We start from the raw sequence: 26,668 nt of genomic DNA, 5'->3' as shown, positions 1-26,668 counted from the left end.
TAGAGAGCATAAGATAGGTGAAATTTGATCATTTAATAATTTATCAAATTCGGCTGGTAATGAATCAGGTCCTGGGGATTTCCCTATTTTGAGCTTAGATATTGTTTTAGCTATCTCTATTTCCCTAATAGGTTCATTTAGACTCTTTAAGTCCCCACTCATAATCTTAGGGAGATTTATACCCTGACAGAAACACTCTTTGTTAGTTTTATTAATCAGGCCTGGAGAATATAATTCCTGAAAGTAGTTAAAAAAGGCCTGTGTTATCTCCTTAATTTTAGTAATTCTTTTATTCTTATATTTCAGTGCAGCTATGTAATTCTTCTGTTACCTGATTCTGGAGATCTTAATAAATACTTTGCTGAAATACCCTGTATGCCTGAATATCATATTTTGTTTACAGATTAAATCACGTTCTGATTTAAATCCTTTATATTTATTCCAAAGGGAGATAAATGAATTATTAAGATACCTCTTATAACTATTTTTAACCACATTAGCGATTTGCTCCTTGTTCCTTCTCCTTGTCACCTTTATTTTTACTAGATATGCCTTGATCTCCCCTCTAAGCACTGCCTTTGCAGTCTCCCAGAAAATGTCAGGCCTATCCATATACTCCCTAATATCATTGCAGAATTGTTTCCATCTATTTTGAGTCCAGGACTTAAATTGCATATTTTGAGTGAGGTATTGAGGGAAGAAGAGTCTAGTACTGCCCCCCCGGGTGCTAACTTCCATAGCCCATCTCCAATGTAATAATAGCATGATCTGATAACATTATTTCTCTAATATTAGCCTTTATTTCCATACCCATCATGTTTTTTGTGATTAAAACATTTTTATTCTAGAGAAAGATCTATGTGCCTTGGATATACATGTATACTCTCTACTATCAGTATTTTATATCCGCCAAATATCTCTAAAATCTGTAGTAGTTTCGATTCTCTTTCTTTCCTATGGGTGTATCTTGTATAAGATCTATCTAACGTATATGAGGAGACCATATTAAAGTCACCCACCATATATTTCTATACATATATAATAATTTTTTTGGAAAATATATATCTATATGGTTACCTTTATATCTATATGAATATATATATAGATATAGATATATAAATATATATATATTGTATATACATATATATATAGAAGTATTTATTTAAAAATAAAAATAACATTTTTGTATACATGAAGAACATAGAAATTTAAAGTATTAAAAAATGATATTGCATTTTTCATGGTATTTGACTGGGAGGGGCTCAAAAGTGTTTTTTATATATAGACAGGCCATGTAGAAGTGGAAAACCAGAAACGTGAACTCCCTGATTATGACATCAGACCCCAGCCAGTGATACTCAGTGCTATGACTACTTCTCTGCTGATCTGAAGTTAAAGCCTCGGCGGTGAACTATACATGTGAATGGAAGCTACCTTATGCTGTCACTGATCATCAGGACTTTGGGTGAGACCATTACATATACATGTGCTGAATCTGCTTTAGGTTTGCGCTGTAGAAGTGGTGGAGTTAATACTTGTTTCTGGCAGATACAGTCCTGAAGTGCCAGACCACACTATACGTTACCACATTGCAGTTGTTGGAAACCATCTAGCTGCTGTTTATGTATATGCATTACTCACAAAACGTGACTCCTCTTATCTGGCGGACTTATGTCCTGGAGTGCCAGTTCCTAATGTGACAATCCCTAGTAGCGTACTACAGTTCACTGCAGGCATGAAGTTTGCCTTGCATTTACCTGCATACTAACCTTGACTGTTGAATTAAAAGTGCACTTTATATCCATATGGAAATTGCTTATAAACGCTTGTTGCTTTTGTCTGCCCCGGTTGAAAATTGATGCATGGATATTAACAATCGCATACAGCATCACTATTCTCATTATTATAAAAACAAAAAAACAAAAAGAACACCGAGCGCAACCCACTCTGAACGTAAAACAGTTTAATAAAAATTACAATTGGTAAACAGACATATATGGGCAAATACGTACATAACACATAAAAAATGCAGGCATTAAAAGTCACCACTCCGCAATGTCACCGCTAGACACAGACAATCCTCCGTCTCTTTCCAGCACAAGGGGTCTTTTCACCGACTGAGCTGTTAGAGATGTCCGCTTATAGATTTTTCACTTGATCAGTGGGAGAATCAGCCAGGTTTTGGAGCTAGCTTTCTCAGACACAGCAGCACACAGGACTCTTAAAGGAGAATATTACTGAAGAATGGAATGAAAGATGTATTTTTCAGACAACCCAGAAGGAAATTCCATGTTAATGATTTCTCCCACTGATCAAGTGAAAAATCTATAAGCGGACATCTCTAACAGCTCAGTCGGTGAAAAGACCCCTTGTGCTGGAAAGAGACGGAGGATTGTCTGTGTCTAGCGGTGACATTGCGGAGTGGTGACTTTTAATGCCTGCATTTTTTATGTGTTATGTACGTCTTTGCCCATATATGTCTGTTTACCAATTGTAATTTTTATTAAACTGTTTTACGTTCAGAGTGGGTTGCGCTCGGTGTTCTTTTTGTTTTTACAGTTTATTCCTTGGGAGCAGGAACACAGTTCATTGCACCCTCCAACAGAGCAGCACCCTTCCATCTTATTTTCTTCTCAGCGCCATATTTTCTCTCTGGGAAGTATTGCTTTGCTTTACTTACTTATTGATATAATACCATTTGTCATGTTTTAGGTATTGTGTTAAACCTGCACTTTTATAGTTTCATGTTCTATAGCCTTATTCCTGTGAGGTTTGAATTACACTGCATATGAATTGCCAGTAGAGACTGATAAATATATACATATATATATTTTCAGCACAAAGTTTTTTGTATTTCATTATAATAATTTTTTGTGGGGTCAGAGAAGCACAGTCTTTATGTGATTTTGTATTCTCATTATTACACTAAGCAATGACTGGCGTTTTCAGTGGGACTTTCTTACACAAGTCATTTGCTTCATACATACAGGTATGTTAGGTGTATGAATATCCCATTGAATTAGATCTGATGTCTTTATTTTTAAATAAGACTGGGGGCGCTCAGTCTTTATGTTTTTATGTAATAAAATTGTTTCACTTTTTTGTTTAACATTTCTTTGTTTAATAATTTCTTTGCTATTCCTTGCAATTGCTTTTAAGTGTGGGGATATCCTCTATAGATATATATTGTATTTTTGTTTCCCATACTGGAGGAAACTATTTATCCCGAGCACTATGAATATGTCATTTACGTTTTGTTTTTTTATTAACAACATCATTAGGTGCTATCCTTGTGTGTAATTTGTATATACCGGATATGTATACCTGTATATCGGATCATGTCCATCTGCACATTAATAAATGGACCCCCATATCCCTTTTAAAACATTTTTAATAATAATTATAATAATAATTAATATTAAAATCATATCTTTTTATTAAAAAGTGTATATGTGTGTGTAATATTTTATTTTAATGTGTTTTTTATGTGTTTTGTGAACATTTTTTTCAGCCATTACACTTTCCTCTGGTCTCAAGTTGAGCAAAATATTCTAGCACCGTTTTGGCTATAATTGTCGATTTTTAATATGAGCGCAAATTAGAGTGTTTGCGATATCCATTGAAAATATAGGTTGTGCTAGAGCGATGCCTGACACGCTAATCCTTCTCTGGTAAACAAACATTAACATGGACTTGCAATATCAAGTCTCTTGCTAATAATAGCGACGTCCAGCAATATTGCGTATCGCACCCTGTGCTATCATTAGCACCCCACTTCTAATCTGGCCCTATGTATGTGTATTTATGTATTTATATTTATAAATATGCACACATACATAAATATAAACACATATATACTCATATGTATATACACTTTTGAGGCCTTCCTAGTCAAATATCTTGAAATATGCAATATAATTTTTAAATAATTGTTTTCATGTATTTATTTTCCAATAGAAATACTTGATATTCTGAAATTCCTGTTTTTCACTTAGAAGAATATGTTATTTTTATATATATATATATATATATATATATATATATATATATATATACACACACATAAATATATATATATATATATATATATATATATGTGTGTGTGTATATATATATATATTTCAAAACAAGAGAAAATATAGACCTTATTTGTCCAGCACCCAACTATGTCAGGAAAAATAATACTTATTTTAGGCAAAGAGAGATATTTGAGTCAATAATTCACATATTCTGTAGACATGAGTGATTTCAAAATTTATATACATTATTTGTAGCATTACAGCAAATCAAAAGCATGACCCCCAAATATTGAGCACAAAGTCCACAAACCGGGTTGTTAGTGGAAATTAGTAAGTTAGTCCGTTAATCTACCGGTATTGGATAAATTCAAATGCCTTCATATGACATATTTGTATTCCCAAACTTTTAGAAATCAACGTTAATGCAGGAGCCGCACCAAGTCAGCAGTATTAACACAGCAGGTATAACTTGTATCTTCGCACTCTCCAATGCTATTTTGTAACTTTATCACTTCCAGCAAAAAAATGGCTACTTTCTTACCACATTTTAACTCGCTGTGACAGTTCTGTATTGCGTGTGGAGATAAAATAAACAAATACCTGCTTCCTCTGTGTTCGGATAGTTACATATCACGGTGCCATATCTACCTGCTCGTTGCTTCCAATTGTTTCGATACAGACCGGGTTTGGATTGATCACTTTGCTTTCTCCTCCGCAGTTTTTCAGGCTCTTTCAGTGCATCCACACGCCTTTACCTTCAGCGGAAGTATGATTCTTTTAGGAAATCAGCTGTTGGACGGTGCTCAGCTGTTGCACCGCTCCAACCAAACAAGCAGCTACGCGCGTTTCACCCGGGTTCCATTCGGGCTTTTTCCGGCTGTGGAACCCGGGTGAAACGCGCGTAACTGCTTGTTTGGTTGGAGCGGTGCAACAGCTGAGCACCGTCCAACAGCTGATTTCCCAAAAGAATCATACTTCCGCTGAAGGTAAAGGCGTGCGGATGCACTGAAAGAGCCTGAAAAACTGCGGAGGAGAAAGCAAAGTGATCAATCCAAACCCGGTCTGTATCGAAACAATTGGAAGCAACGAGCAGGTAGATATGGCACCGTGATATGTAACTATCCGAACACAGAGGAAGCAGGTATTTGTTTATTTTATCTCCACACGCAATACAGAACTGTCACAGCGAGTTAAAATGTGGTAAGAAAGTAGCCATTTTTTTGCTGGAAGTGATAAAGTTACAAAATAGCATTGGAGAGTGCGAAGATACAAGTTATACCTGCTGTGTTAATACTGCTGACTTGGTGCGGCTCCTGCATTAACGTTGATTTCTAAAAGTTTGGGAATACAAATATGTCATATGAAGGCATTTGAATTTATCCAATACCGGTAGATTAACGGACTAACTTACTAATTTCCACTAACAACCCGGGTTGTGGACTTTGTGCTCAATATTTGGGGGTCATGCTTTTGATTTGCTGTAATGCTACAAATAATGTATATAAATTTTGAAATCACTCATGTCTACAGAATATGTGAATTATTGACTCAAATATCTCTCTTTGCCTAAAATAAGTATTCTTTTTCCTGACATAGTTGGGTGCTGGACAAATAAGGTCTATATTTTCTCTTGTTTTGAAATATTAAATTAATACCCTTATCCGTGCACTATACTGGGAAGTGTGTTCCTATATAGGACACACAATATTTTATCTCAGTATATAGAACTGTGTAATTTACTAAACTAGGGGTGCTGATACAATATATATAATATATATATATATATATATATATATATATACATTTTATAAAAAAAATACATACAGATATAAAGAAATATATATTTAAAAATAAAAGGAACATTTTCTTCTAAGTGAAGAACATAGGTATTTGAAGTACTCCTAACGCTCTTTCAGGTTAGTGCTCGAGTGAATAAACAAAAAAGGTTTCTTAGTGCCCCACAGAGGTCTATAGAGAAAGGGAGTTAGCACAGTTGCATTTTCCAACCTCCAGTGGTCGATGCGTCTGAGTCTTTCATTCGCACACTACATTTTAGCTTTCAACTTGTAATACCTGCACAAACATATGAGCGCTATTGATTTGCCTTGAGAGCAGTTAGTGCTCAACAGTACTAAAAATGTATCACTCCACTTGTAGTCTAGGCCAGGGGTGCATACTACCTAAATATCTTGCCATTGCTAACAAAGCAGTGACGTTTGCTATAATTGTATACATTTAAAAAGATTGTGTTCTGTCACTCCTAAGTAACTTACTCTGTCTTGATGAAACGTGTCCTAATGCTTTTAAGAAGGTGTCACACTCATTCCATCTGGTTGCTCTCCTATGGAATCCTTTGTTTTTTCCCTAGCAGCCCAGTTCCGAGCGAGCTCACAGTTTAGCATACGCATGTGCATAGTATAATATTTCGTCTGCATTATAAATAGTGGATCACAATGCTGTTGGCATAACAATCCACTATTTATATGGTTATAGATAGACATATACCTGCTGTGATAGCTGTTGAGAATCTATTTACCACAAGTATCAGTAGTTTTAATGATCTTGCTACTTTATCACAGTTGCTTAGCTTACTATACAACAAGTGAATCACAATGCTAGAACAAAGGGATACAGTCATTGTAATGGAGAGCGGAATGGAGGTTGCAACGCATGCGCAACCCTAACAGTAAGCGTACTCGCTCTTTAAGTAATAAGCATATTATAATTATTATTTTTCATATTATTTTTCATGAAGGTGTCGTGAACCGCAAAATATTAGGTCGCCAGTCTCATAATACGAACAACATTTTCTCATCGCAAACTGTCATTCTGTGATGAATCATTGATTTCAGTTTACTGTCACTGTAAATATAGACACAAATATACAGGCACAGTCACAGACAAACAAACGCACACACAAATATTCCATTATAAACCTAATTTTTAAAACACTTCTGTCTCTGGGATGTATTAACAAATACGGCCATATTTTTTTTAAATGTAGATTGATTGAGTAGTTCTTAAGAAATTTAAAACAAATACATTTTCCAAATTCTAAAATGGACTTACAGATAAAATGGCAGATTGCTAGAAAAATTGTCTTGCTGGAGCATTTGTGGACTGTAATTGAAAAATACTGGTCTGTAGAACTGAAAAGTGCTCAAGAAACAAAACGTATGCTTACCTGATAAATGTATTTATTTCTTGACACAGTGAGTCCACGGATCATCATCAATTACTGTTGGGAATATCACTCCTGGCCCGCAGGAGGAGGCAAAGAGCACCACAGCAGAGCTGTTAAGTATCACGTCCCTTCTCACAAACCCCAGTCATTCGACCAAAGGAAAAGGAGAGAAAGGAAATAACACAAGGTGCAGAGATGCCTGAGGTTTATATTAAAAAAACTGTCTGAAAACCAGGGAGGGCCGTGGACTCACCGTGTCAAGAAATAAATAAATTTATCAGGTAAGCATAAATTTTGTTTTCTTTCTAATGACACGGTGAGTCCACGGATCATCATCAATTACTGTAGGGAATCAATACCCAAGCCAGAGGACACAGATGATACCGGAGGGACAAGACAGGTAACCGAACCAGAAGGCACCAATGCTTGAAGACCCTTTCTCCTGAAGAAACCTCAGCCGAGGCAAAAGAGCAAATCTATAGACTTTTACTGAAACATGCCAGTGGAACAAGAGTCACAACTAGGGATGGGCGAATGTGTAAATTTTCGAATTCTAAATCTGAATGTCGATAAGAACGAATATTCTTAAAAATTCGAAAATCGAATGTTATTTACAGTTTTCGAATGTCACTTTCGAATTCGAATGTTTATAATTATATCAAATGTTCACATTCGAAATTTCGAATTTAACATTCTATTTAACAAATACTATTCAGAAGTTCAATAGTTCATGTGGTAGGGCGGGAATCTAGTAAATTGATACATAATAGATACAAATATATCATTTCGAATGTTTCCATATAGAATATTGCATAATTCGAATATTACATTTAAAGAAAGCATTAGAAATACTATTACAAATATATAAATTCGAATTTCTCAAATTCGAATATAAATTCGAATTTTTTGAATTCGAATATTGCATAATTCGAATATTACATTTAAAGAAAAAGCATTAGAAATACTATTACAATCTAAATTTGAATTTTTTTCAAATTCGAATACATGTATTGCATAATTCGAATATTACATTTAAAGAAAAAGCATTAGAAATACTATTACAATCTAAATTCGAATTTTTCGAATTCGAATATTGCATAATTCGAATATTACATTTAAAGAAAAAGCATTAGAAATACTATTACAATCTAAATTCAAATTTTTCGAAAAGAATATTTTCGAATGTAATCATAAAATTTGAAACCGAACATTCGAAAATCGAATGTTAGAATGTTATGTAAACATTCGAAATTCGATTCGAACGAACGAATGTGTTAAAATTCGTGCCGTTTTTCGAATGTTGCGAAACATTCGCCCATCCCTAGTCACAACTCAGTTTAATACATGCCCTGATGTAATGTGCAGTGAAATTACAGAAGATAACTGACTTTGGGCACACATTTTGGAATGTAAAACATAACACTCTTAATAATAAAGTGACTTAGCCCTCTCTAGCTTCCTTTGCTATAGGGCCTGCACCCGACAAAAATCTCCGCTCAGAACTCTGTTATTATTGCAAAAATGGCGCCTCTCTGTTCCGTATTGAGGAAAGAAGGCAGGGTCACGTGGTCGGACCCAGAGGAAACAGAAATGATGCCGCTCCGCATTGCTACTGAAGAAAAAAGGTGGAGTCCTAGATCACAAAGAATGGAGCGTGTATCCTAACAAAACTGAACTCCTTCCTGCCCTGAAGGATATTAACTAGTCTCCATCAGTGCCCTGCTCTCTGCCGTAAAAACCCTTACCCCTGAAGGATTTTGAGTCCCAAATTGTATAGCAGGGAGCCTTAACCCCTTCAGTGACAGCCTTCTAGCCTCAGAAGAACAAAAGGCACTTACCTGCATTCTAGTCATCTGGCAGACAGACGACTAGTTTGAGAGGATGCCGCTCCTCACAGGGACCTATGTAAAAAGAAAGACAGAGTAAGCTTACTCAGTCTTTCTATACCAGGGCAGCAACATGTTAGGAAAAGCAGCAAAGCCCACTTTACAAGTTCCTAACTGCTTTAAAGCCACCACAGCCCTGCTGAAGAGACTAACGTGGAGTACAGCTAGACCCAAATTGTGATGGAAGGCCAGAGCAATCTTGCCCAGACTTCAAAATAAAAAAATCTTGATAGAAGAATCTTAATCAGGACACCTCATTACTTCACCTCTTCCTTGTACTAGAGGCAAAGAGAATGACTGGGGTTTGTGGGAAGGGAAGTGATACTTAACAGCTCTGCTGTGGTGCCCTTTGTCTCCTCCTGCTGGCCAGGAGTGATATTCCCAACAGTAATTGATGATGATCCGTGGACTCACCATGTCATTAGAAAGAAATAGATGTTTTATTAGGTTCTTGATTTAGCTAGATAGTTATGGTTAAAATGATGATTATGCTATTTAATTCATTTAAACAAATAAAACTACTAATTGCTGCTATGTTTCCCCGCACATATATGGATTAAACCTTTTAACACACAAGGATCAGTGTTTTATTAGTTGTGAGCAAATTAAAACAGGAGTTTATGTTCACCTCAGTAAAATAATTGTTATTACCACAACTGTGATGCTCATCTTCCTGCCTTGTTCCAAGGCTCTCAAAGCTTTTTCTCTCTTTCGTATCTTTTCCTGAGTCAAACCCACAATTTTGCTCATGGTTTCTTTGAATATGTCTCTATTCCCATAGTAAATGGGGGAGTTGTATGACAATATCTTCAGCCCTGGGATTTCAAAGCACTAAAAAACAAAAAAATAAATATAAATATGAGAGAAAAGGTAAAAAAACAAAATCTAGAAAAGTGATTTTTAATGTCAGCCCCCAAGTAGCCCTAACAGAGCATTTTTAAATCTTGGGCTGTTCAGTAACTCCTTCCCCTATTTATCAGTAACCACCCAAATGCAGTTTTTAGCATCTTTACTTAATGCCTGTAATCCACAGAATCATAGTAGATGTTTTAAATATCTCAAATATATTGTGAATACTTTCCCTGTGTATAGGATGCACCTAAGATATTTTTTAAGCACAATTATTAAACAATGGATAGCTGCTGGAGAAAATGAGACATATTAGCCTAGGGGTGAAGCCAAAGAGCTATGTTTCAATTGTTCAATTCCTTTTTTTTTTTATTGTTGACCAGTTTATTAACCCCTTAATGACCACAACACTTTTCCATTTTCTGTCCGTTTGGGACCAAGGCTATTTTTACATTTTTGCGGTGTTTGTGTTTAGCTGTAATTTTCCTCTTACTCGTTTACTGTACCCACACATATTATATACAGTTTTTCTCGCTATTAAATGGACTTTCTAAAAATACCATTATTTTCATCATATCTTATAATTTACTGTAAAAAAGTTATAAAATATGAGGAAAAAATGGAAAAAAACACACTTTTTCTAACTTTGACCCCCAAAATCTGTTACACATCTACAACCACCAAAAACACCCACGCTAAATAGTTTCTAAATTTTGTCCTGATTTTAGAAATACCCAATGTTTACATGTTCTTTGCTTTTTTTGTAAGTTATAGGGCCATAAATACAAGTAGCACTTTGCTATTTCCAAACCATTATTTTTCAAAATTAGCGCTAGTTACATTAGAACACTAATATCTTTCAGGAATCTCTGAATATCCATTGACATGTATATATTTTTTTTTAGTAGACATCCCAAAGTATTGATCTAGGCCGATTTTGGTATATTTCATGCCACCATTTCACCGCCAAATGCGATTAAATACAAAAAATTTTCACTTTTTCACTAATTTTTTCACTAACTTTTGGTTTCTCACTGAAATTATTTACAAACAGCTTGTGCAATTATGGCTTAAATTGTTGTAAATTCTTCTCTGGGATCTCCTTTGTTCAGAAATAGCAGACATATATGGCTTTGGCGTTGCTTTTTGGTAATTAGAAGGCTGCTAAATGCCACTGCGCACTACACGTGTATTATGCCCAGCAGTGAAGGGGTTAATTAGGGAGCATGTAGGGAGCTTTTAGAGGTAATTTTAGCTTTAGTGTAGTGTAGTAGACAACCCCAAGTATTGATCTAGGCCAATTTTGGTATATTTCATGCCACCATTTCACCGCCAAATGCGATCAAATTAAAAAAAACTTTACATTTCTCACAATTTTAGGTTTCTCACTGAAATCATTTACAAACAGCTTGTGCAATTATGGCACAAATGGTTGTAAATGCTTCTCTGTGATCCCCTTTGTGCATCACACGTGTATTATGGCTAGCAGTGATGGGATTAATTATGTAGCTTGTGGGGAGCTTGCAGGGTTAATTTTAGCTTTAGTGTAGAGCTCAGCCTCCCACCTAAAACATCAGACCCCCTGATCCCTCCCAAACAGCTCTTTTCCCTCCCCCACGCCACAATTGTCCCGCCAACTTAAGTACTGGCAGAAACTCTGCCAGTACTAAAATAAAAGCTATATTTGGGATTTTGTTTATATAGCATATTTACATATGCTGCTGTGTAGGATCCCCCCTTAGCCCCCAACCTCACTGATCCCCCACCAAACAGCTTTCTAAGCCTCCCCCTCTGCCTTAATGGGCGCCATCTTGGATACTGGCAGCTGTCTGCCAGTACCCAGTTTAGTAAAAAAAGTATGTTTTTTTTTTTTATTGCCCTTTTCTGTAGTGTAGCTTCCCCCCCAAGACCAACCCCCCACCCCTTCCAGAACCCTTAGATGATCATTGAATTTTTTAAATATATGGTTTTTTTTTTTAACTTTTATTAACTTTTTTTTCTGCAGTGTAGCGGTTCCCTCCCCCTCCCGCCCGTGCACGCTCCCGCATGGCGCCCCTCGTGCACGTGCGCGCTCCCGTGCGCACTCCCGTCTATCCCGCCCCCGATCCCGCCCCCCTCCACTCGGCACATCGATGGCCGCCCACCCGCCTCCCAGACTTGCTCCCACCCACCAACGATACCGGCCACGGATGTCCGGTGCAGAGAGGGCCACAGAGTGGCTCTCTCTGCATCGGATGGCCAAGGGGGGTTATTGCAGGATGCCTCGATATCGAGGCATCACTGGAATAGCCGGAAAGCAGCTGGAAGCGAGCAGGATCGCTTCCAGCTGCTTTCCAGACCAAGGACGTACGCCACACGTCCTTGGTCATTAACTGTATTTTTTTTGAGGACGTGTGGCGTACGACCTTGGTCGTTAAGGGGTTAAACAATATCACAGATACATAATGCATACAATGATAAACATATACACATTGCTGCAAGCTGTGTCATAGAAATTTGCTGGTTACAAAAGAACATCATAAAACAATTGTAATGTATATGCATAAATCATTTACATATACAAAATCCAGTCCATAAACACCGTTATGCCCAAAAACTGTTTTTGTCTTTTACTTTCACCTCATATCAACAATGAAATCAGGAAAATCACTGAATCTCCCTGTGACATTTATCCCAAGCTATTAGCATTTGTTCAAAGATGGGTTTACATCAATTCTTAATGGAATAATAGTCCTCTAGGTTTAGTATTTGGTCACATTGATGTATCCATTGTAATATATTTGATAGATCAGATTTTATTTACATCTACTAACATGAAGGGATTTCATTATATTACTCAGGATATTAAAGAGTTGTTTTTTTTCTTCTGAGCTGTAGAAAATCTCATCGGAACTTTGTTAAATAGCTATAATTATTAGTCAAGTTGAAGTGGTTTTTCAAGAACTTCAGGACTCTTTGGCTACCTCCTTTCAGATTACCACTTCTTAGGGCAAAGTATCCATATACTGTATGAGCCATAGTGCCTTGTAAGCCACCACCAACATTTGTCACTATGGACCAGATATTTGTGCTCTACTTGTAAAGTGCGCTGGTATTACTAGTTGAGTGCAATGCGAACGGGAGGAAGTTTTGTGCTCTTTAGAGCGTGCTTCCATAGGCTCCAATGGAAGCTTCGTTCTCATGACGATAGTCACAGCAGAGAACCTAGCGTATCGAAGTTGCGCAGCAATGGGCAGCAAAGTTGAAAAATATATGTATATGAATATATATATTTATATTTATGTGTTTATATACACATATTAGAGAAAGGTAGTTGACCCAGTTTAAAAAACAACCAAAGTTATTGTATAAGTATCATAAGACAGTAAGGTGTCGGTATATAGGCTCACGGGAGGGGAACAAGGTAACCACTACTGGGACATATGTAGCAAATTGTTACCATGTCCAATGCTTACAGCTAGCAGCTTGCAATAACTTATGGGTATGTTGACCCCACACACCAAGACACCCCAGAGGGCCTATACCTTATGCCGTAGATGAAATAGGGACTACGTCTCACTCACTTACAAATTTAACGGCTCACAAGGTATCTCCGTCGGGAACCTCAGCTTCTCGGCGTGGTTCTGATTCTTCAGTTACCTTTACATCACTATCATGTGACCTACCCTCCGGCCAACAGCAAGACAGCAAAATGGCACACCTGCTCCAATCCCAAGCACAGTGATGGCGTCCAGATTTACTGGAGAAGTAAATAGCTTAAAGAAGAGGTCAATCCGTCACAAAATCGATAAAAACAGTTCTTTATTTCTTTACATGGGTTAAAATAAAAATGAAGGATACAGCAAACCAATGGCTCAAGACAATCACAGGCATAGCACTGTTGGGCTTACACGTTTCGGATAAAAATCGGTAGTCACAGCCTGCAGTGTTATGCCCTTTACTCAGTTTAAAAACCTAATCTAAGAACATGATAGGTTAAAACAAAAGCTCGCCCTCATGAATTAAACCAATACAATTATCAACATTTCTACATAATGTGTCATAGAATGCACAATACATCTTCGTAATTGTATAGAGTAACTATACTGGTGATAGAAATAATAAATATTGATCAATGTCAGTTAAGACCCACACTAAACATGACGAGTGATACAATATTTACCAATGAAGAAAATATGAATATAACATAGCATCGCCTATATAACACGGTACAAAAATACAACCTACAGAGACGATTCTAATAGTTCATGTTAACATGAAAAGAGAATGCTTATTTATTTATGTAGCACAGATTAAACCATCCATAAACACCTTTAAATTCTGAAAAGGATATTATACATGTTATTCTCAAACATCAGTATAATCCTCATAGAACATTTGAGTGCGCTAAATAATATGAACCCATAATTCAATAGCATAATCAATAACTGATGATACAATATATAATATCCTATATTGATAGTCTAGAATATAGAATGTAATAACCTTTGTAGGTAGTCTATACAATGTAGGACTATCATCTATCTACTATAGTTTAAATATGAGTCACTAAATCTTCCTAACCTAAACTGATCACAACATAATGCATCTTATACAAAGAGATACACAATACATGATCACTTATTATGATGTTAGCTCTCCGATGAAATAATTAACCACATTCATAATATGCTCATTTTAGTGTAAGATACTATATACAATGTAATAGATTCATATAGATCTATATAAGTTTAAACAAATCACAAGACCCTAGTGTAAAAGCAACATGGAAACAATGTAATCATATATCATAAGCTTAAATATATAGTATCATGTCAACATAGTTCATAATCACTCATGTTGGTATGTACAAATGTGGACACCATAAATGCAAACCGTGTGAATATGTTAAAGTAACAAAAAACTTTCGGCTAGATTTAGAGTTTTGTCGGTAACGACCCGCGTATCTAAAGCTGGCTTTTTTCCCCCGCATCTTTTAAATACCGCTGGTATTTAGAGTTCACAGAAGGGCTGCGTTAGGCTCCAAAAAGGGAGCATATAGCATATTTACCACCACTGCAACTCTCAATACCAGCGATGCTTACGGACGCGGCCAGCTTAAAAAACGTGCTGGTGCACGATTCCCCCATAGAAAACAATGGGGCATTTTGAGCTGAAAAAAAACCTAATACCTGCAAAAAAGCAGCGTTCAGCTCCTAACGCAGCCCCATTGTTTCCTATGGGGAAACAAGTCTGCACCTAACACCCTAACATGTACCCCGAGTCTAAACACCCCTAACCTTACACTTATTAACCCCTAATCTGCCGCCCCTGCTACGCTGACACCTGCATATTTTTTTAAACCCCTAATCTGCCGCTCCGTACACCGCCGCAACCTACGTTATCCCTATGAACTCCTAATCTGCTGCCCCACACACTGCCGACCCCTATATTATATTTATTAACCCCTAATCTGCCGCCCCCAACGTCGCCTCCACCTACCTACACTTATTAACCCCTAATCTGCCGACCGGACCTCACAGCTACTATAATAAAGTTATTAACCCCTAATCCGCCTCACTCCCACCTCAATAACCCTATAATAAATAGTATTAACCCCTAATCTGCCCTCCCTAACATCGCCGACACCTAACTTCAAGTATTAACCCCTAATATGCCGACCGGACCTCACCGCTACTCTAATAAATTTATTAACCCCTAAAGCTAAGTCTAACCCTAACCCTAACACCCCCCTAAATTAAATATAATTTAAATCTAACGAAATAAATTAACTCTTATTAAATAAATTATTCCTATTTAAAGCTAAATACTTACCTGTAAAATAAACCCTAATATAGCTACAATATAAATAATAATTATATTGTACCTATTTTAGGATTTATTTTTATTTTACAGGCAACTTTCAAATTATTTTAACTAGGTACAATAGCTATTAAATAGTTATTAACTATTTAATAGCAACCTAGTTAAAATAAATAGAAATTTAGGTAGGTGGAGGCGACGTTGGGGGCAGCAGATTAGGGGTTAATAAATATAATATAGGGGTCGGCGGTGTTAGGGGCAGCAGATTAGGGGTACATAGGGATAACGTAGGTGGCGGCGGTGTGCGGTCGGCAGATTAGGGGTTAAAAAATTTTAATAGAGTGGCGGCGATGTGGGGGGGCCTCGGTTTAGGGATACATAGGTAGTTTATGGGTGTTAGTGTACTTTAGAGCACAGTAGTTAAGAGCTTTATGAACCGGCGTTAGCCCAGAAACGCTCACTTCAGCCAAGACTCTAAATACCGGCGTTAGAAAGATCCCATTGAAAAGATAGGATACGCAAATGGCATAGGGGGATCTGCGGTATGGAAAAGTCACGGCTGGAAAGTAAGCGTTAGACCCTTTCCTGACTTACTCTAAATACCAGCGGTAGCCCAAAACCAGCGTTAGGAGCCTCTAAACGCTGGTTTTGACGGCTAACGCCAAACTCTAAATCTAGCCGATTGTGAGCACAGTAACTAATAAAAGTTATAACATTGGTGCCTGCATTAATTGTACAACCAACTATGGTTTATACTTAATTGAGTGTGCTTAGTGCAAAGTCCAATATGTAGGACTTGCCTCTAGGGACATTAATACAAGAATAAGGGAACATCTTTCCTCTTTTAAGACAAAACGGTCAACAACTCCCCTAGTACAACACTTTGGAATTTTCCATAAGGGAAGTTTCAGAAGTTTATCTTAGTGTGGAATAGAAAAGATCCATAAACCAAGGAGAGGTGGAGATATAGACCAGTTGCTAGCTAAAAGAGAAGCCTATTGGATTTTTACACTGGGTACACGTATTCCTGTGGGATTGAACTCAAAGTATGATGTCATGAACCACTGGGAGTAACATTGCACCTTGACTATGAACTATGTTGACATGATACTATATATTTAAGCATATGATGTATGATTACATTGTTCCCATGTTGTTTTTACACTAGGGTCTTGTGATTTGTTTAAACTTATATAGATCTATACAAATCTATTACATTGTATATAGTATCTTACACTAAGATGAGCATATTATGAATTATACTGTGGTTAATTATATCATCATTATTATGCTTTTAAATTATGGGTTCATATTATTTAGCGCACTCAAATGTTCTATGAGGATTGTACCGATGTTTGAGAATTATTATTATTATTATTATCAGGTATTTGTAGAGCGCCAACAGATTCCGCAGCGCTGAGAATAACATGTATAATATCCTTTTCAGAATTTAAAGGTGTTTATGGATGGTTTAATCTGTGCTAGATAAATAAATAAGCATTCTCTTTTCATGTTAACATGAGCTATTAGAATCGTCTCTGTAGGTTGTATTTTTGGACCGTGTTATATAGGCGATGCTATGTTATATTCATATTTTCTTCATTGGCAAATATTGTATCACACGTCATGTTTAGTGTGGGTCTTAACTGACATTGATTAATATTTATTATTTCTATCACCAGTTGTATAGTTACTCTATACACCTTACTAAGATGTATTGTGCAGTCTATGACACATTATGTAGAAATGTTGATAATTGTATTGGTTTAATTCATGAGGGCGTGCTTTTGTTTTAGCCTATCATGTTCTTAGATTAGGTTTTTAAACTGAGTAAGGGGCATAGCACTGCAGGCTGTGACTATGGATTTTCATCCGAAACGCGTAAGCACAACAGTGCTACGCCCATGATTGTCTTGAACCATTGGTTTGCTGTATCCTTCTTTTTTCTTTTAACCCATGTGAAGAAATAAAGTACTCTTTTTATCGATTTTGTGATGGATTCTTCTTTAAAGGGATACTGAACCCAAATTTTTTCTTTCGTGATTCAGATAGAACATGCAATTTTAAGCAACTTTCTAAGGTCCCTGGACAGCACTTGTTTATTGGTGGATGAATTTATCCACCAATCAGCAAGAACAACCCAGGTTGTTCACCAAAAATTAACCGGCATCTAAACTTACATTTTTGCTTTTCAAATAAAGATACCAAGAGAATGAAGAACATTTGCTAATAGGAGTAAAATAGAAAGTTGCTTAAAATTGCATGCTCTATCTGAATCACAAAAGAAAAAAATTGGGTTCAGTGTCCCTTTAAGCTATATACACATATTAACACATAAATATATATGTATATAAGCACATTCATATATATTTATTGTAATAACACAATCCCCATAGGCCGCAATATAAAGGCACTATTCAGTGTCGTTTTTTTCAAACACACCACATCTGCATACTTTAACCCCTTAAACTGCTTTGTGCAGGTATATTTTTAAAAATGCTACTATATTTTATACTTAAAAAGGAACAAAACTCTTTATTTTGGGGGCGATTGGGGGATATTTTTTAAATTAATCAGAGGTCTGACCTCTGGTTAATTTTCAGAGCTCAAATTGCGAGCTCACGGTAGCATTAACCCGCCACTCATAATGGCTGATTATTTAAAGTGCGCCGGTAAACGGGCAAATTTATCCGTTTACCGGCGCATGTTAAATTAGAGCTCCACTTGTTATCTAGCCCTATATGTTTGGATTATTTTTTTTTTTATTATGATCTGTGTTAAATACCACCTTTGTAGTATTTTCATATTAATCTCTATATACTGAATATTTAATGATATTTGAAATTATTTGTTGTGCATCTATCGGTGTGATATGTATGTTTAATTCACTATTCAATCTCTCTATGTCATAAGCACTGTTCCCTGTAAGGTGCGCGGCGGCAGCGCGTGCGCGCAGTTATCTGGCTAGTCCCGTGCACAGAGCAAGACAGGCCGTGCATTACAGGACAGTGAGGGAGTTGGAGCACATAGCGCGCTGAATTTCATACAGAGCAGTAAGTTTTAGAGGCTGCAGCGGTAAAACATATAGCAGACGGTCTCCTGAGTGCATATGCTAAAACTTACTGCTCTGTATGCTGGCCTATTAGTGATGTAATGTTACTAATGTATTATGAGTATTTTAATTATGGTACTACTACTGGGAATCAAGTGCATCCCGGCAGCCTCTGTGATGTGAGTGGGATGGGTCTAGCCTAGGAGTGCCAGTCACCAAAACCAGGAAGTAGCAGCACGGTGATAGAGAGCAATGAGGCTGTATAGTGTCTGTGATCAGTTATGGACTCTACGACGTGCAGTCATTGGAGGCAGGTGAGGCATTGCCTCACCTGTCATAATGACTAAAAACTTGTATTAATAAGATTAATTAAAAAAAAATTATATATATTTTTTTTCACCCCCCAGTCCGGCACACTTGATATCATTCATTTTGCGCTATGCAAGGTAGGCAGTGAACTGGTCTGCTGCCCCTGTATTGCACAACATGCTTTCCCGATAATGGGCAACTGAGCCAGCGCCACTCACTGGTGTTACATAACCGGCAATGCAAAAATAAAAAGAAGTGTCTGAATATTACATTTTGTATATGAAAAGGAATTTTGAAGAGACAGTTACTTTTTTTTATTGGAAGCTAGACTAAGGTGTATATATATATATATATATATATATATATATATATATATTTATATATATATATAAAATATAAATATTAGAGATAGGTGCACTCTCACAGAGTTTACTTGCCAGGGTGCTGAGTAATAGTCAATATAATATGGAGAAAACAGCACTCTCTTGGCTTGACAAAAAGGTAAAGTAATCCTTTTATTAACCAGATGTTAAAAGGATTACTTTACCTTTTGTCAATCCCAGAGAGTGTTGTTTTCTCTATATCAGTTTTCTCTATATCATACAGTCTAGACTCTACAGACAGTGTTGTATATGGACTGGAGAATTTAGAGTGGATTATCATTTAACATGATTACATTTCTTTGTGGAGTGTGAGTGAATGAGCAGACAAGGGACAAAAAGATCAGCAGCCAGGTGTTAATAACTTCAAAGTTAATCAATGTGACTGTGTTTTACTGGTCTGGGAGCTTTGAGGAGGGCTAGCATCTGCTTCTGCTGTTTGCTACTGTTAGCTGAGGAGATCACAGTTTACTGGTTAAGGGGTTAATTACTACACTAGTCATGCGTAATATAAATTTTTGGTCTGACTCCTAGTAGATAATTTGAACAGAATTGTTGAGTTAAATTCTAGTTCAAAGTTCAGAGGCTGAGCTTAACAAATATCAAATGTCAGGGAGTTGGGTATATCCCCTTAATGTCTGTCTTCTAGTGTATACCACCATCCTGTTAATGTCTGTGTCTACTGGTGTATACCATCCTGTTAATGTCTGTGTCTACTGGTGTATTCCATCCTGTTAATATGAGTGTCTACTGGTGCATAGTTGTATACCATCCTATTAATTTCTGTCTGCTGGTGTATATCATCTTGTTAATGTCTGTCTACTGGTGTATACCATCCTGTTAATTTTAATAGCTGTCTGATTGTGCAGGTGTATACGATTCATTTATATACTTTCGTTTAGTAATCCTGTTAGCAACACACCTCTCTTATAGTTCTCCTAATACCCTGCAAACTTAAATGAATCCAGGGCAGTTTAGTTAATCTAGGACATTATATGTTGTTCAAGTCTAAAGTGTAAATTAGGTGCAGTGTTAGTTATATTAAAGATTTTATGGGCTAGAATCAATATTTTAAATATATTCCTGGAGGACACAGGTTGTTAAAATAGGGATTGAAACAGTGTGCTGTGTACACTCTGAAAGTAACCATGTCAGCACAGGCAGTGAGTAAGGCTGAGACAGGCGGATGGAAGAGGCACCTTGCCTCAGAGTTTAAAGAAGCTAAGATTGCATTTTTTCACATACCACTGCATGTGACATTGTCAAATACAGTCCCTTCCCTCCCCTTTCTCCCTTTGTGTGTGTGTGTGTGTGTGAGAGAGATCATCTTTATATGCATGTTGTAGTATGAGAGAGCATATGTATGTGCATGTATAAGTATGAGAGAGTATGAGAGAATCTGTGTGTGTGTGAGAGAGATGATCTGTATGTGCATGTGTAAGTATGAGAGAATCTATGTGTGTGTGTGTGTGAGAGAGAGATCATCCTTATGTGCATGTGGTAGTATGAGAGAGCATATGTATGTGCATGTGTAAGTATGAGAGAGTATGAGAGAATCTGTGTGTGTGAGAGAGAGATGATCTGTATGTGCATGTGTAAGTATGAGAGAATCTGTGTGTGTGTGTGTGTGAGAGAGAGAGAGAGAGAGAGAGATCATCTGTATGCGCATATGTAATTATGAGAGAATCTGTGTGTGTGTGAGAGAGAGATCATCTGTATGCGCATTTGTAAGTATAGGAGAATATGTGTGTGTGTGTGTGAGAGAGATAGATCATCTGTATGTGTATGTGTAAGTATGAGAGAATCTGTTTGTGTGTGAGGGAGAGATCATCTGTATGTGTAAGTATGAGAGCATGTGTGAGTGACAAAGCGTGTGTGTGTGTTAGAGAGAGCATCTATATGTGTAATTATGAGAGAGCATGTGTGTGTGCATATGTGTGTTTCTCCAGGTAGTGTAAAAAAATTCTGCTCAGAGCAGTAGCAGCTCCGCACAGATGTAAAAAAAATTAGAGGGAACATTGGTCATAAGGGATGTAACCTGGAGAAATTTCTACAATAGTGAATAAGTAATGGAAAGAATGTGTTTCAAAGGTTTAAGAGAAGGGCATAACATCTCAAATGGGGTAAAAAGCCTGAACATATTTCTATTTTTGGAGTGTTTAGTTAAGTATGAAACACATTGATGATACAGAAACCAGCTCCATGTCCCCCTGTCTACTAATTCCTGAAGGGTTTACAATCTTGTTTTCATTTCCCACCTGATATACCATTAATGTTCTATGTTGTTTTGTAACAAGGATGTTCCAGATGTTCCAAACCTGGTGTAAAATTTGTGTTATCTTTTATTGAAGTTAGAAGGAAATATTTAGAGGATATATTATAATAGCTAATTAAAATATTATCCCACATTGAAAATGTTTCTGCTATTAATAAATTTGGTTTGACGCCTGTGATGGTTTTACTAGAGGGTGTCCAGCAAAGGGAGCCCAAATGAGAGGTACCAATGGTTTCATGTTCTATTTTTACCCATATTTTAGTATCTAAGTTTATAAACCAGTCAGTAATCTGTTTTACGTATGTAGCTTGTCTATATTTTATTTGATCTGGTACTCCCATTCCCCCAGATTTCAACGGAATACCCATGAGCGCCTTATTAATCCTAACATGCATTCTGTCATATATATATTCAAATAATTTATTACAGACGTAGTCAAACACTTTCTCTGCATCTGTGGATATTATAACAAGTGGGATGTTATGATAATATTCATAATCTATTAAATTAAATGCTCTTTCTGTGTTTATCTCTTTATTCCCTATTATGGCCAGATTGCAAGTGGAGCGCTATTTAGCGCTCCTACTCAATTGTAAACTTCCCTAGAAGTAATATTTTTTTGCGCTTTGAGTTTTGAGTGTATTACAAGTTGAAAGTAAAAAGTCTGCAAATGAGCAAAACCAGACACATATTAGCTTCCAGACTTCGCAATATCATGACCGTGTTTAACGTTTTCTACCTATAGACATCAGAGGAGAGCGCAGAATTAAAAAACACCTCTCTCAGGTTCTAACCCGACCAATTCCAATGTTCTTCAATTACAGAACAATGTTATCTTCACTGTAAATACATAATTCTATATACTGTGTATATATATATATATATATATATAGAGAGAGAGAGAGAGAGATAGGTATTGATATCTATTTTACATTAACGATCACATATATAAAAAAATATTTATTTAATAACACAAATTAACTTGTTTCTATGTGAAGAACATAGGAATGTAAAATATGTGTAACACGATTTGTGTTTTGCAATTTAGGTCTAATGTGGTGTTGGTAGCGCACATGAAGAATTATTCAACTCAAAGTACGTTTTTAAAATATTAAATATAAAGGCCTAGATTAAAATTTCACAACCATTCAATAATACTGGCACACTCATGTGCTCTGATATTACAAGTTCAGCACAATGCAAATGCGACCTCGCGTCCGCATCCTCATTGCATGGAAGCTTTGCTCTCATGAGAGCGCACTTCCATAGGCTCCAATGGGAGCCTCATTTTGATGCCGATAGACACGGCAAAGAATCTAGCACAGCGCAGCGTTGGGCAGCAAATTTAAAATATATATGTATATGAATATATACATATATATTTATGTGTTTATTTGTGTATATATTCATATTAACACATAAATATATATGTATATAAGCATACATATATATTTGCAATTTAAAACACAGTCCCCATAGACTGCTATGTAAAAACACTTTTCAGTGCCGTTTATTTTTCTTCTAACACCCCTCATCCCCTCACTTTAACCTTGTATAACAGCTTTGTGCAGTTATTTATTTATTTATTTTTTTAAACTCAAATATACACTTTATTTTGGGGGAAATTGGAGGACATTTTTTTTATTAACCAGAGATCTGATCTCAGGTTAATGAATTCTAGCGCAAAATGCTACTGTGAGCGCGGTTTCGCTAAGACCACTATGTGGCACCCTTACATGCATGCATTTCAATGCAATTCTAAATAAAGAACCAAGCTTTTCCTCTATCAAAACCATCTTGGCTATAGGAAAAAGTTTAATCCAGCCTGAGCCAAATAATATTGATCATAAAATATGGTACGAAACTTTGCACTCTGAATAAGGAACTGAGCATTACCTCTATGAAAACCATATTTGGCTTGTTTTATACTAATTGAGCATCCATCTATATAATAAAATTTAATCTAGCCTGAGCAAAATGATATTGATCATAAATTATGGCACCAAACAACATGACATTCTAAATAAGGGGCAGAGCATTTCTTCTATGAAAAACAACTTGACTCACCCAAATTTGACTTGTTTTATACTAATTTGGCATCCCTCTATAAAAAAGGTAAATCTAGCCTGAGACAAATAAATAAAATTCAATCTAGCCTGAGCAAAATTATACTGATCATAACATTTGGCACTAAACCTGGCATCATAAGGAACCAAGTTTTGTCTCTATAAAACCATCTTGGCTCAACCAAATTTGGATTCTTTTCAACTAATTGGGCATCCCTCTATAGGGAAAGTTTTAATCTAGCCTGAGCAAAATTATATTGTTCATAAAATATTGTACCAAACTTGGCACCCTAGCATCCATTCATTCCAAAGGGAAATTCTGAATAAGGATCCAAGCTTTTCCTCTATTAAAATCATCTTGGCTTACCCAAATTTGATTTGTTTTACACTAATTGGGCATCTCACTATAGGAAAAAGTGCAATCTAGCCTGAACCAAATTATATTTAGAATAAAATATGGCACCAAACTTGGCATCCTAGCATCCATGTATTTCAATGGGAAATTCTGAATAAAGAACCAAGCATTACCTCTGTGAAAACCATCTTGGCTCACCCAGATTTACCTTGTTTTCTACTAATTGGGCATGCCTCTATAGGAACAAGTTCAATCTAGCCTGAGCCAAATTATATTTATCATAAAATATGGTACCAAACTTGGCACCCTACCATCTATGCATTTGAAAGGGAAATTCTGAACAAGGAACCAAGCATTTCCTCTACAGAAATTACCTTGGCTAACCCAGATTTGGAATGTTTTCGACTAATTGGGCATCCCTTTTTCCCCTGAGCCAAATGATATTGATCATAAAATATGGCACCAAAACTGGTACCATAACTTCCCTACATTTCAATGGTATATTCTTAATAAGGTATCAATCTGTTCTTCTATTAAAACCACTTCAGCTCAATTAGATTTAGAAAACTAACCATATCTAATTGAGCTTTGGTGGTTAATATAATAATATAAAAAAGCTTGGTTCCTTATTCAGAGTTTCCAATTGAAATGCATGGATGTTAGAGTACCAAGTTTGATGCCATATTTTATGGTCAATATAAATTATCTCAGACCAAATTGACCATTTTCCTATAGAGGGATCATGCTCAATTATTAGAAAGCAAACCAAATATGACTAAGCCAAGATGGTTTTCATAGAGGAAAAGCTTGGTTCTTTATTCATAATTTCCCAATGATATTCATGAATGTTAGGGCACCAGGTTTTGTGCCATATTTTTTTATCAATATAATTTGGCTCAGGCTAGATTGAGCTTTTTTTCTATAGAGGGATGGCTAATTAGTAGAAAACAAGCAAAATATGGCTGAGCCAAGATGGGTGATCCAATCCCACTACTGTATCCGATGCATTTCATGCTGCGTCTGATGCTGTAGGGGTATTGGATCCCCCTTTTCCCTTTTTTTTTACTGTGGCTGCATATTTCGCCTTGTATGTTCTTAATATATCTACTTGCAAATAAAGGATTACATATTTTATGTTTGTAGTGCCGGGATCCTACTTTCCATATCCTATATATTTGCAACCCAACCAATTCTTAAATCAAGAATTCTAATTTATATGTACTGTATATAATAAATTATAACACAAAACTTAGAAGACATGAAATAAAACGTCACTAACTCTCATGATTATGTTTTAAACAGCTTTATAACTAACGTCTCTTTTTAATATGTCCTGCCATCTTGTGGTGAAGATTAAGTTAGAATTGCTGCAATTGCAATGAATATACATTTTATATATATATTTTTTTTCATCACAGTAAGAGTACTTTCATAATTTGGGGTTTGGTCCTGCATGTTATGCCTACATTACAAGTGTAGAGCAAAAATGCAATCAGTAATGTGCAGAATTTTGCGGCGCTATGCAAATAAATGATAATAATAATAATTTAGGTGATTATGAGTGGAGCAGAAATTAACACTTAAACTTGAGCACTAATTGCGCTAAAAGTAAGATTTTTTTGAACTTCAGGTTGTGCTCATATTACGAGTTGAAAGTAAACTGTTTTTGCTCATGCACTAACCTGACAAGCGCATAAATCCGAACTTAGAATATCGTGTGCGCATTCACATATTCCCCATAGAGGTCAATGGAGAAACAAAACACTCCACTCTCACGCAAACCTGATAGCATATTCTCATTTGAACTAACCTGATATGAAAATATGAATATTTCACATTTCAATGTTCTGCACATAAAAGAATATGTTCTATTTATTCCTAAATACATATTTCTACATATATCTGATTGTATTTATATGTGTATATATGTCTGTAAATACTTATATACACATATCAATACATAAATACATATTTCTACATATATCTGATTGTATTTATATGTGTATATATGTCTGTAAATACTTATATACACATATCAATACATAAATACATATTTCTACATATATCTGATTGTATTTATATGTGTATATATGTCTGTAAATACTTATATACACATATCAATACATAAATACATATTTCTACATATATCTGATTGTATTTATATGTGTATATATGTCTGTAAATACTTATATACACATATCAATACATAAATACATATTTCTACATATATCTGATTGTATTTATATGTGTATATATGTCTGTAAATACTTATATACACATATCAATACATAAATACATATTTCTACATATATCTGATTGTATTTATATGTGTATATATGTCTGTAAATACTTATATACACATATCAATACATAAATACATATGTACACATATATAGACATTTATTTGATGGTGTTATTATAAGTGTAAGTGTTCTTTGTAATGTATTTTTTATGTGTTTCATGACACTTTTATGTTTCAAGAAACAGTCAA

General features: G+C 35.9%; 1 protein-coding gene across 1 annotated transcript in view; it reads right to left on the bottom strand.

The window, feature by feature from the left end:
* Window positions 1-26,668, bottom strand: part of LOC128654327 (solute carrier family 26 member 10-like) — a 255,285-nt gene that overhangs the window by 143,563 nt on the left and 85,054 nt on the right. The window contains exon 13 of the mRNA XM_053708202.1: window positions 9,741-9,920. Within this exon, the coding sequence (XP_053564177.1) occupies window positions 9,741-9,920 (180 nt within the window). The remainder of the gene's footprint in view (window positions 1-9,740; window positions 9,921-26,668) is intronic.

The sequence above is a fragment of the Bombina bombina genome, chromosome 3 (genome assembly GCF_027579735.1).
Source record: "Bombina bombina isolate aBomBom1 chromosome 3, aBomBom1.pri, whole genome shotgun sequence".
Lineage (NCBI taxonomy): Eukaryota > Metazoa > Chordata > Amphibia > Anura > Bombinatoridae > Bombina > Bombina bombina.
This window is presented reverse-complemented; position numbering and strand designations above follow the sequence as displayed.